Source organism: Palaemon carinicauda, chromosome 30, assembly GCF_036898095.1.
Source record: "Palaemon carinicauda isolate YSFRI2023 chromosome 30, ASM3689809v2, whole genome shotgun sequence".
Taxonomy (NCBI): Eukaryota; Metazoa; Arthropoda; class Malacostraca; order Decapoda; family Palaemonidae; genus Palaemon; species Palaemon carinicauda.
This window is the reverse complement of record NC_090754.1, coordinates 86,408,698-86,422,161: the sequence shown is the minus strand read 5'-3', so window position 1 is coordinate 86,422,161 and position 13,464 is coordinate 86,408,698. Positions and strand designations below refer to the sequence as shown.

The 13,464-nt window shown below is 38.4% G+C and overlaps 1 protein-coding gene across 2 annotated transcripts in view; it reads left to right on the top strand.

Annotated features, from left to right (window-relative positions):
- LOC137623335 (TP53-binding protein 1-like) overlaps positions 1-13,464 on the top strand; it is a 315,782-nt gene that overhangs the window by 118,650 nt on the left and 183,668 nt on the right. For both annotated transcript variants that reach the window (XM_068354144.1, XM_068354143.1), the window contains exon 4: positions 10,385-10,664. In XM_068354144.1, the coding sequence (XP_068210245.1) occupies positions 10,385-10,664 (280 nt within the window). The remainder of the gene's footprint in view (positions 1-10,384; positions 10,665-13,464) is intronic.

Below are 13,464 nucleotides of genomic sequence, written 5' to 3'. Positions count from 1 at the left end.
CTATATATATATATACAGTGATACTTCGGTACTCGACCATAATCCGTTCGAGATCCGTGTTCGACCTCCGATTTGTTCGAGTACCGAATTTTTTTTCCCCATAAGAAATAATGGTATATATTCTATTCCGTTCCCAAGCACTCGAACAGGCCCAAAATATTAATAAAACGTGTACCTAAACAACAATAATTATCTAAATGTGTATGAAATTGGTCAGAAAATCCTATAAAACAATTTTAAACCATTTACTGTACTAAAATAAAACAATTTTAAACCATTTTCTGTACTGTAGTGAACATACCTTTGAGCAGCGGTTCGATGGCATACAGGGATGGATGTGGAGAGGATGGAAGGGGGAGGTTACTGCTTGGAAGGAGAGTCCCCTTCCATGATGTGGCGGGGTAGTTCTCCTTCAGGAGTTGTTTCTCTCTCCAATGAAAGGGTGGGCAGATCTATTTCAGGGGTTTCTTCTCTTCTTTGTCTCTTCTTTGGAGGAGAAACAGGCTTTGATGTAGCAGCTTTCTTTTCTTTTGTGAAAAACTGGTCTATTGTTAATTGTTTCTTCCTCCTCTGCAGTATTCTTCGAAAATGATGAATACCTGTTCTATTACGAATACCTGTTCTATTACGAAACTTTTCAAACCAACCCCTGCTCGCTTTAAATGTAAATGAATCACTTTCACTGGTACTCGGACTTTTCTTCACTAATTCTTCATAGATATGCAACGCTTTTTCACAAATGAACGCTTCACTAACACTTTCCCCGGCCAACTGTTTTTCTTTAATAAATATTAAAAGCAACTTTTCCATCTCCTCAATCACTTGTGGCCTTTGCTTAGTTACCGCCGTAACTCCCGTTGCAACATTCGCCTTCTTAATCATTTCTTTATGCTTTAAAAACGTAGAAATGGTCGACTTCGCCATTCCGTATTCTACCGCTAAATCGGACACTCGTACACCATTCTCATATTTCGCTATAATTTCCTTCTTCAACTCGATCGTTGTTCGCACTGTTTTCCTCTTCTCCTTCCCCTTAACACTCATTACTTTCTTGGGACTCATTATGAAAGCTAAAAAAGCAATTAAAAGCACTGAAAATCACTAAATCACAACGAATGCTGATCGCGCGTTGTCTGAGTGACGCTCTCGAGAGAACTGATGCTTCCCGAACAAGCGAGAGTGGCCGAGATGGCGCGATCATCACAAAGCCCATGCGGTCGTCACGTGTTCGGCTGGTCGAGTACCGAATTTTTGGTCGAGCACCGCAGCAAAAATTTCTCGAAAATTTTGGTCGAACTCCGAATTGTTCGAGTATAGAGTCGTTCGACTACCGAGGTATCACTGTATATATATATATATATATATATATATATATATATATATATATATATATATATATATATATATATATATATATATATATATATATATATACACATACATGGATACATACATACATACATATACCATGGCACTTCCCCCAATTTTTGGGGGGGGTAGCCGACATCAACAAAGAAACAAAAACAAAAAGGGGACCTCTACTCTCTACGTTCCTCCCAGCCTAACAAGGGACTCAACCGAGTTCAGCTGTTACTGCTAGGGTGTCACAGCCCACCCTCCCACATTATCCACCACAGATGAAGCTTCATAATGCTGAATCCCCTACTGCTGCTACCTCCGCGGTCATCTAAGGCATCGGAGGCAGCAGCAGGGTCTACCGGAACTGCGTCACAATCGCTCGCCATTCATCTTATTTCTAGCACGCTCTCTTGCCTCGCTCACATCTGTCCTCCTATCACCCAGAGCTTCCTTCACTCCATCCATCCACCCAAACCTTGGCCTTCCTCTAGTACTTCTCCCATCAACTCTTGCATTCATCACCTTCTTTAGCAGACATCCATTTTCCATTCTCTCAACATGGCCAAACCACCTCAACACATTCATATCCACTCTAGCTGCTAACTCATTTATTACACCCGTTCTCACTCTCACCACTTCGCTCCTAACCCTATCTACTCGAGATACACCAGCCATCCTCCTTAGACACTTCATCTCAAACACATTCAATTTCTGTCTCTCCATCACGTTCATTCCCCACAACTCCGATCCATACATCACAGTTGGTACAATCACTTTCTCATATAGAACTCTCTTTACATTCATGCCCAACCCTCTATTTTTTACTACTCCCTTAACTGCCCCCAACACTTTGCAACCTTCATTCACTCTCTGACGTACATCTGCTTCCACTCCTCCATTTGCTGCAACAACAGACCCCAAGTACTTAAACTGATCCACCTCCTCAAGTAACTCTCCATTCAACATGACATTCAACCTTGCACCACCTTCCCTTCTCGTACATCTCATAACCTTACTCTTACCCACATTAACTCTCAACTTCCTTCTCTCACACACTCTTCCAAATTCTGTCACTAATCGTCCAAGCTTCTCTTCTGTGTCTGCAACCAGTACAGTATCATCCGCAAACAACAACTGATTTACCTTCCATTCATGGTCATTCTCGTCTACCAGTTTTAATCCTCGTCCAAGCACTCGAGCATTCACCTCTCTCACCACTCCATCAACATATAAGTTAAACAACCATGGCGACATCACACATCCCTGTCTCAGCCCCACTCTCACCGGAAACCAATCACTCACTTCATTTCCTATCCTAACACATGCTTTACTACCTTTGTAGAAACTTTTCACTGCTTGCAACAACCTTTCACCAACTCCATATAACCTCATCACATTCCACATTGCTTCCCTATCAACTCTATCATGCGCTTTCTCCAGATCCATAAACGCAACATACACCTCCTTACCTTTTGCTAAATATTTCTCGCATATCTGCCTAACTGTAAAATCTGAGTCATACAACCCCTACCTCTTCTAAAACCACCCTGTATTTCTAAGATTGCATTCTCTGTTTTATCCTTGATCCTATTAATCAATACTCTACCATACACTTTTCCAATTACGCTTAACAAACTAATACCTCTTGAATTACAACACTCATGCACATCTCCCTTACCCTTATATAGTGGTACAATACATGCACAAACCCAATCTACTGGTACCATTGACAACACAAAACACATATTAAACAATCTCACCAACCATTCAAGTACAGTCACACCCCCCTCCTTCAACATCTCCGCTCTCACACCATCCATACCAGATGCTTTTCCTACTCTCGTTTCATCTAGTGCTCTCATCACTACATCTATTGTAATCTCTCTCTCATTCTCATCTCCCATCACTGGCATCTCAACACCTGCAACAGCAATTATATCTGCCTCCCTATTATCCTCAACATTCAGTAAACTTTCAAAATATTCCGCCCATCTTTTCCTTGCCTCCTCTCCTTTTAACAACCTTCCATTTCCATCTTTCACTGTCTCTTCCATTCTTGAGCCAGCCTTCCTTACTCTCTTCACTTCTTTCCAAAACTTCTTCTTATTCTCTTCATATGAATGACCTAATCCCTGACCCCACCTCAGGTCAGCTGCCCTCTTTGCCTCACGTACCTTGCTCTTTACTTCCACATTTTTCTCTTTATATTTTTCATACTTCTCTATACTATTACTCTGCAGCCATTCTTCAAAAGCCCTCTTTTTCTCTTCCACTTTTACCTTCACTCCTTCATTCCACCATTCACAGCCCTTCCTCATGCTGGCTCCAACAACCTTCTTTCCACACACATCACTTGCAATCCCAACAAAATTTTCTTTTACTAACTTCCACTCCTCCTCTAAATTGCCAGTTTCTCTTACTTTCACTTCGTCATATATCATTTTCAACCTTTCCTGATATTTACTTTTTACCCGCAGTTTTATTAGCTCTTCAACCCTCACTACCTCCCTTTTACATCCACTTACTCTATTCCCCCATTCTTTTGCTACAACTAATTTTCCTTCCACCAAAAAATGATCAGACATACCGTTAGCCATACCCCTAAACACGTGCACGTCTTTCAATCTTCCAAACATTCTTTTAGTTATCAACACATAATCCATTAATGCCCTTTCTACTACTCTTCCATTTGCCACTCTTACCCATGTATACTTATTTTTCTTTTTCTTTTTGAAAAAGCTATTACTTATCACCATCTCTTGCTCAACACACATATCTACCAGTCTCTCACCACCCTCATTTTCACCTGGTACGCCATACTTCCCAATGACACCTTCTACCTTTCCAGCGCCCACTCTAGCATTTAAGTCACCCATGACAACTACATAATTCCTTCTACCCAGTCCTTCTACACACCTAGTTAATTCATTCCAGAACTCATACCGCTCTTCTTCACTTTTCTCACTACCTGGCCCATACGCACTGACAAACGCCCAACATTCCCTACCCAACCTAACCCTTACCCACATTAACCTAGATATCTCCTTCCATTCCACTACTTTACCTGTCATCCATTCACTCAGCAATAAAGCCACACCCTCTCTCGCTCTTCCCCTTTCAATCCCAGACACTCTACCAGACATTTCACCAAACATCACTTCACCCTTTCCTTTTATCTTCGTCTCACACAAGGCTAATACATCCATCCTTCTATTCCTAAACATATATATATATATATATATATATATATATATATATATATATATATATATATATATATATATATATATATATATATATATATATATATATATATATATATCTATATATATATATCTATATATATATATATATATATATATATATATATATATCTATATATATATATATCTATATATATATATATCTATATATATATATCTATATATATATATATCTATATATATATATATATATATTATATATATATATATATATATATATATATATATATATATATATCTATATATATATATCTATATATATATATATATATATATATTATATATATATATATATATATATATATGTATATATATATATATATATATATATATATATATATATATATATATATATATATATATATATATATATTGTGACGCAGTGCCGGTAGGCCCTGCTGCTTCCTCCGGTGCCTTAGATGACCGCGGAGGTAGCGGCAGTGTGGGACTCAGCAGTATGAAGCTTCATCTGTGGTAGAAATGTGGGAGGTTGGGCTGTGGCACCCTAGCAGTACCAGCTGAACTCGGCTGAGTCCCTGGTTAGGCTGGAGGAACGTAGAGAGTAGAGGTCCCCTTTTTTGTTTTGTTTCTTGTTGTTGTCGGCTACCCCCCAAAGTTGGGGGAAGTGCCTTTGGTATATGGATGGATATATATATATATATATATATATATATATATATATATATATATATATATATATATATATATATATATATATATATATATATATTAAAACTCCATCAAATTTTTGTCTCGACACCTGAAGTAATGCTCCAACATCCGAATTAGATCTTGTTAACGCCGGTAGATGGCAGCACGTAAGAGGGACGCCATTGAGCATCGAGTGCTCTGTTCTCTGTTCTTGTGTATTGTGTGATTGTCCTCTGTCTGGTCTGTTATTAACAGTGCTTATTTTCTTCATTTTCTCACATTTCTTTATTGATTTTACCTATAATCATGGTGCCTAAGAAGCTAAGTTTCAGTACAGGAAGAAGGCAATTCTTTCATTAGAATTGAAGCAAGAAATTATAGAAAAACATGAGAGCAGTGTGCATGTGAGGGATACTGTATGGCTAAACAATATGGGCGGAATAGGCCTATGATCTCGAGGATCATCAAGCTGAAGGCAGCCATTAAAGCAGATAAACCATTGAAGGGGATCACCATTATTACAAGACATCGTAGCAATACCCTGGAAGAGATAAAACGCCTTTTGTTGATAGGGATAAAGGACGAAGAGATTATTGACAACTATCATTTGTGAGAAGGGCCAGCGTGATGAACAGAAAGAAAGAAAAAAGTGAAGCAAAGAAAACCATGATAGCATTAACAAGCTCTTAAAAAAGTCCTCTCTCTTTTTCTGTTTCTCTCTAAACATAGCATTAACATGTTCTTTAAAAAAACTCACACACACACACACTCACTCTCTCTCTCTCTCTCTCTCTCTCTCTCTCTCTCTCTCTCTCTCTCTCTCTCTCTCTCTCTCTCTCTCTCTCTCTCTCTCTCTCTCTTTTTTGTTCTTCGCTGTTATAGTGTTAGAGGCGTCTATTATTTTTTTTCCGAGAGATAGAGATTAAACGAAAATGTGTTAGAGTACATATGATTTTTAACAGCGTCAATGAGTTGAAAGACAATCAAATGTAACTAAGAAAGTAATAACAGCGAATCTGAATTCCTAAAACAAATATTGATACAAACACAGGGTTCGATTCCCGGCCGGTCACAAGCTCTTGTCTTTGTGTGATTTCGCCTGGGGCTCTGATCCCGAGGTCGTTAAGAGAATCGAGACTTTAATGTATCAAATATATATACTGTATGGCTTATTTGAATATATATATATATATATATATATATATATATATATATATATATATATATATATATATATATATATATATATATATATATATATGTGTGTGTGTGTGTGTTTATATAAAGATATGTTCACATGTCTGGGAACCAAATTATATATATTAGGGCTGGCAAGCTACACAACCCTCTCAAGTTCCAAACTCCTCATCTTGTTTTTATATCAAATATGTTGCACATGGAAATATTAATACCTGAACTCTAAGATAATCATATAACTCACAGACAGCAATATATAAAACACTGAATATCCAAAGGTCTCTTTAAGTACACTCAAAACAAAACTGGGTAATTATTCTTCAGAATTATTCAAAACCACCTCTTCTATTCATAAACAGGATACGAGCGAGTATGAAATAAACACTGGTGATTGAAATAATACACTCTACAAAAATAAATATATTCTTTAAAATCATGACACTTTGAAAGAACTTACATAAATAAAAATAAACCACTTGAAATATTAAGTTTGAACAAAACTTCGATTAAGACAAAAGGAATGTTACACTCTGAAAATTATATAATCACTTGACTCGAAATATTATATCTGAATAAACCTTGTACTAAAACAAAAGAAATAATTACTCTTAATTCATAAAGAACTTACATAAAATAACTGATAAACTTACTAACTTCACATATTTTACTTGCACGGGTCCAGTTACAAAAAATTTACACAATACCAACACTTACCACAACATTATGAATTTAAAATCACCTGCCAAATTTACAGCAGCGTTTTAACTCATTACACACGATATATGCTGGGGCACAAAATCATTTTGGAAAGGACGCTAGAAACACCTAGAGAGAGAGGGGGCCCACTTTAGTTCTTTCACAGGATGGCTATTTCTATTCTGCTGTTATGCAGCCTTGGGCCGCCTATATATGAATTAGCTACTGCCAGAAGATTCTTGGACCGAGATCTGGAAGCTTGGAGGTTGGCCTTAGGGTGTAAGGATTGCCAAGGATTGCTCTCTCGGACGCGTACCAACGCACAACAAGACGACTCTCTTAGCTAGCTCCGCCCACTCTTGTCCTCTAAATAAAATAAAAAGATAAGGAGCTAACCCCAGGGTTTTAGAGAACCTTCTAAACACGTGGCACATAAGAATTGCATATCTTCTCACAAACATGACGCAATACTTCATGAAAATATAGAAAATATTTACATAAGCCCTTTTCCATATCTCATATGGATCATATAACACTCTTGACAGATTACGTAAGACTTCATAACATACTCCCTATATAAAGGATTCAGGTGTATATCTAGGAAAAATACAAATTACTGTACTGTTTTTTTTTATTTTTCTGTTACTGCTTACCACTTTTCCTCCCTTACACCTCTGCTGCTGCAGGTACCACAATCTCTTTCATCACATCTCATATCTCTTCCAGTACTTCTGACATTTCAATTACATATCACTTCTCTGGTTCTTTCCACATTTCTTTTCGACTCTCGAGTTTTCCTCCTTCAGCTTCCAAGTTTTTATCCTCCTGGGGCTCTTTTACATATTCCTTTCAGCCTAAAATCTGCCACTACAAGTTTATGTTGAGCTACAATGGTTTCATTTGGAATAGTCTTCCAATTCATGATGATTTACTTTACTGTACTTCCTTCCATACCAACACAGTCACTTTGGGTCTCATTTTATTAAATTTTATAAGTTACTGGATGACTTCTCCTTTTCTGAAACAGTTTATTCAAGACTATCAGATTCATAGCTTCTGCAAATGTCAGTAGTCTTTCACCCTCCTGGTACCTTCTTTTAAAACCTCTTCCCCATGCATTCCTTCAAAACCATCAGAACTTTCCTACATGGACATTCATGTCCCTAGATAACACTAACAGTCCACTGTAACTTTTTATTATTATTATTATATTATTATTATTATTATTATATTATTATTATTATTATTATTATTATTATTATTATTATTATTATTATTATTGTTATTATTATTGTTATTATTATTATTACTGGTACTGCAGTAGCAGTACCAGCCGAACTCGGTTGAGTCTCTTGTCAGGCTGGGAGGAACGTAGAGAGGAGAGGTCCCCCTTTTCTGTTTCATTTGTTTGATGTCGGCTACCCCCCAAAATTGGGGAAAGTGCCTTGGTTATATATGTATCATTATTATTATTACTTGCTAAGCTATAACCCCAGTTGGAAAAGTAGGACGCTACAAGCCCAGGGGCCCCAACAGGGAAAATAGCCCAGTGGGGAAAGGAAACATGGAAAAATAAAATATTTAAGAAGAGTGACAACATTAAAATAAATATTTCCCATATAAACTATAAAATCTTTTAACAAAACAGGAGGGAGAGAAATTTGGTAGTATAGTGTGCCTGAGTGTACCCTCAAGCCAGAGAACTCTAACCCAAGACAGTGGAAGACCATGGTACAGAGGCTATGGCACTACTCAATACAAGAGAACAATGGTTCGATTTTGGAGTGTCCTTCTCCTAGAAGAGCTGCTTACCATAGCTGAAGAGTCTTCTACCCTTACCGAGAGGAAAGTAGCTACTGAACAATTATAATGCAGTAGTTAATCCCTTGGATGAAGAAGAATTATTTGATAATCACAGTGTTGTCAGGTGTATGAGGAGAGACGAGAATCTGTAAATAATAGGCCAGACTATTCACTGTATGTGTAAGCAAAGAAAAAGTGAATCCTGACCAGAGAGAGGGATCCAATGTAGTATTGTCTGACCTGTCAAAAGACCCCATAACTTTCTAGTTTCCCTCTGAATTCTTCAGTTCCCTTTTTCATTACACCCTTGTTAAGTGGCATATCCTGAGATGATATGCCATACTCTTATATTTCACAAATTTTTAAGACCAGGAGCCTATCACTAATACGTGGGACCTCGTACATTTTCCTGTGGATTTGGATAGAAAATAATTCCTACTCCATTTCTTCTTATATCTTCCCCTGCATAGTAAATTTTATATCCTTCCCCAAGCTTTCTTGCACTTTCCCCTTTCCATATCGTGTCCTGTATATATTGAATCATAAGTTTCCTTCCCTGCATAGCATTCATAATACACCTCCCATGCCTGTGAGGCTACCATTCCAGTTTCCAATTCTCAATTTTTTTTCTAATCCTTTCTAATTGCTAACTTGTTTAGCAGTAATCATAAATTCTGATATTCCTGTTGTTGTTGATATTATTATTATTATTATTATTATTATTATTATTATTATTACTAGCTAAGCTACAACCCTAGTTGGAAAAGCAAGATGCTATAAGCCCAAGGCCTCCAACAGGGAAATATAGCCCAGTGAGGAAAGGAAATAAGTAAACAACATGAGAAATGATGAACAATCAAGATAAAATATTTTAAAAACAGCAACAACAGGAAAACAAATATTTCATATATAAGCAATAAAAAAGACACGTCATCCTGTCAACATGAAAACATTTGCTGCAAGTTTGCTGCATATTACTCCTTACAGCGTGTCGTTTACAAGTAACCCTAGCTTTATTGCATTCCCTTAAGGACTCAAGATTCATTATTTAGGTTTTCCCATTGTTTTCATTCTCAGTTGGCTAGACCAGGCAGTAACTCACCCCTTTTATCCAAGCTTGAGACCAGCAGCAAGTTGGAATGGCTTGTACCCTCATTGGCAAGGTTTATTCACTTTACCTTTCACGTCATTGTATAAAAGGTCTTTGGCCTAAAGTTAATTAGGCAATGCATTGTGCTGAGATTTAAAGATATGATTTGCCTTGTATTGGGCCACAGTATAAGAAAGCATTTTGCTACATGTCAGTATTGTTATTTTAACATGAAATCCTTTGAATATTTTTGTAACAACGTAGAGTTATTCCTGTTGATGGGTTTAATGTTTTGCATATGATTCAATTCAATTTTAAATTTCAGAGGCATCTGCCATAAGGACAATATCCGGAGGAAGTGGCGACAAAACCTCTAGTAAAGACAAGAAAGAAATAAGCGAAGGTACGAAACGAGAAGAGAAAAATATTGATGACAGAGGAGGAGGAGGATCGAAAGCCAGTGGTATAGACAGAGGCGGCGGGGATGGGAGTGGAGACGAAGGTAATGGCGATGATGAAGACGAGGACCGAAGAAAAAGGACGAAAGATAGTGGGAAAGAGGAGGAGGAAAGTAGCCATGAACCATCGAGTGATTCTAGTGAAGGGTAAGTTTCGATATGTAAACTTCTGTAAGGAAAGCAATTTTATAGCATTGGTTGCATGGTCGAGACATTTTTGAGAAGTCGTATTAGTATTTATCTTAAGCTATCCAAATCCTTGTGAGTGACTTTGCTTTGATAAGGACTAAGCATAAAACTATTCATTAGTCGATGTTTTTCACTGGAGCAGCGGAAGAAGGAATTTATCTTGTATCTGATCTGGTTTCTGTAAAGCAATTGAAACATATATCAGGACAGGAATATTTATTCAACTTCACATTGTTGCAATTACAGTATGGAAAAACTGTGTATTAACATTTTGTGGAACTTTTATATCATGCCTGTCTAAAAGGCAAATGAGAGAAAAAGTTTCCTTAACTCTGTAGTAAGTGGTAGAAATGTAATACCACTTTCATGTGATGGGAAAATAATGGAATGATGCTTGGTAGTTGTCCTTTAGGGAGTGAGAGATGTTTTATTGAATTTTTATCAGACAGAATTTTTCTGTTTATAGGATTTTAACTCCTTCAAGAAACAGGTTTTATAGAAAAATTTAGATTTGTATTTATCACAGATTTTTACATCATAATTTATCCATTATATTTAATATATATTTTATTTTATTCATTTATTTAACATTTATATAAAAAAAATAATTTTCTTCTCGATGTTAATTGGTCCAGCTCTGTAAAAGTCGAGTTTGACTCATCGGTCTTGTTAAACTCTCCCCTGTAATAACAATAATAATTTAGGGAGTTGCAAATATAGTAATAAGCTGTTAGATTACTTACCCCTTTTTACTTTTTCACTACCTCTTTTGTAGCCAGCCCTGGGAACGTTGGCAATCCTTACTCAGTGGTCTGATTAAAGGACTATACTGGATGATCATTATATTCAGGAGTCATGCACACTAGATTAGTTTATATGTAATGCTAAATATTACTTAAAAAGTGTCTAATCATAGCAAGGTAGCATTGTATCTACAACTGTAGGTATTACTAAAAGGTTTTTGTTGGATCCTTTTCTTTTACTTTATATTTGTCCCAGTTTACATACCACCACGCTCTTACTATTTTATAAATGTTATGTAGACATCATCCCCCTTTGGAAAAAATCTAGAAATAAGAGGGATTGAAAATATGTTTATCCGAAGTAGAGTAATCCCTCGGCTATTTTGGGTGCTATGTTCCAAAACTCCTCACAAGAGGTAAAAACCTGCAAAGTAGAGACAGTACTGTACAGCATACATTTTTTAAATTTCATGTTATGTATTTTCTTATATATGTTAGTTTTTATAAATTCTCCCCTCACTCTTATACATCTTTCTACACTCTTAAGAAGTTTTTAAACTCATTGTTCCGTAACTGGAATACAAACCTTCGCTATTTATATGGGTATTACTTTCGGCGAAGCTGAAAGTACAAGCCATTAAAATTTAGCGAGCTTTAACTACCCATACCGCTAGTTGGGGGGGGGGGGGGGGGTTAGCTAGCCTCCCCCTCTCACTCACACACCTGGGGGGGGGGGAGTCCTATCCATGTCTCTCCTGCGAATGTTTCACCCTCCTGAGGGAGTTCACCTGTAGAGAGACTTTTCAGAGGCCAGCTGCTGATCAGCTTGCTGATCCTCCCGCCCCTATGAGGTGTCATCGTAGTCATAGACCCCGCCGTTCTCATCCTCATTATTTGCCGTAGAGGTGTTTCTTCACCATCAGTGAAGAGACGCTTCGTTGGTTCATCGGCCTCGTCTTTGTAGCTCTCTTCATCGGAGGAGCTGTCTCGCCCTGCCTCTCCTGGTTCCCGACCTTTGCCTGACTCCAGGGACTCTGCTGCTCGTCAACCAAACCTCGGTTCATGACCCCTCGTCAAATGATTGCTTGCTATCCTCTTCAGAGGATGTTCGCCCTTCTCAAGGGCACATCCTATCACCTGACCTTCGTTTGGCTGCTCACCAACCTCTGTATCGCCAACCTCCTGCTCTTCAGTCTCCTAGTTTGTGTAGCCGCTCACATCCACCTGCTCCTCGATTGCCTGCTCATTACGTTTCTCATGAGCATCTTGCTCCCTCCGGTCGTTCACCAATGCGTTGATCCCCATTACGTCGTTCCCCCACAAACCGTTCCCACCATTATCCATAGCAATGTGTCGAGTCAGACCATGGTTTGCCAGCCCGCATTTCAGTTCCATCCTCTCGTCCAGCACCGACCGCTCGTCAGCGTTCACCTGCATGTCAGCATTCGCCAGTTCGCCAATGCTCACCAGCCCGCCAGCGCTCGCCAACGCTCTCCATCACATCAGCGATTACCAACGAGAACACCGCTTGTCAACACGTAAATGCTCGCTAATGCGTCGGCATTCGCCAAATCTGCAGCAACTCTTGGTCACTCAACAAACATAACACAGAGGGAAAGGGAATGATCAACAGCAGCCATTGACTTTCAAGAAGTCAAAGCAGGCCTCCAGGCAACAGGTAGGTGGATACAAGGAGACTGAGAAGGAGTGGAAAGGTAGGTTATCCCTTCCGAGAACTTCAATCCTCTCTCTGAGGAAAAGTAGGCTTCTCTTCACAGGTCACCGTCGCCCCATTTCCCTGCCCGCAAACACATAACAGCGCAACCGCCGGGGAAAGGGGAAAGGGGCAAATACGAAGCATTCAAGATGCCGGAGTTGCCTGCTCCTAAGGAGAAGTCAATTGCGACTAAAGTTCTTCAGACTCCTCAGAGGTACCCTTCCGCTTCCTTCCCTTCATGGGATCTGTCGGACAGCACCAGCGTCAGCAAGCAGCCGTGGTTCGGAACCGTAGCCTG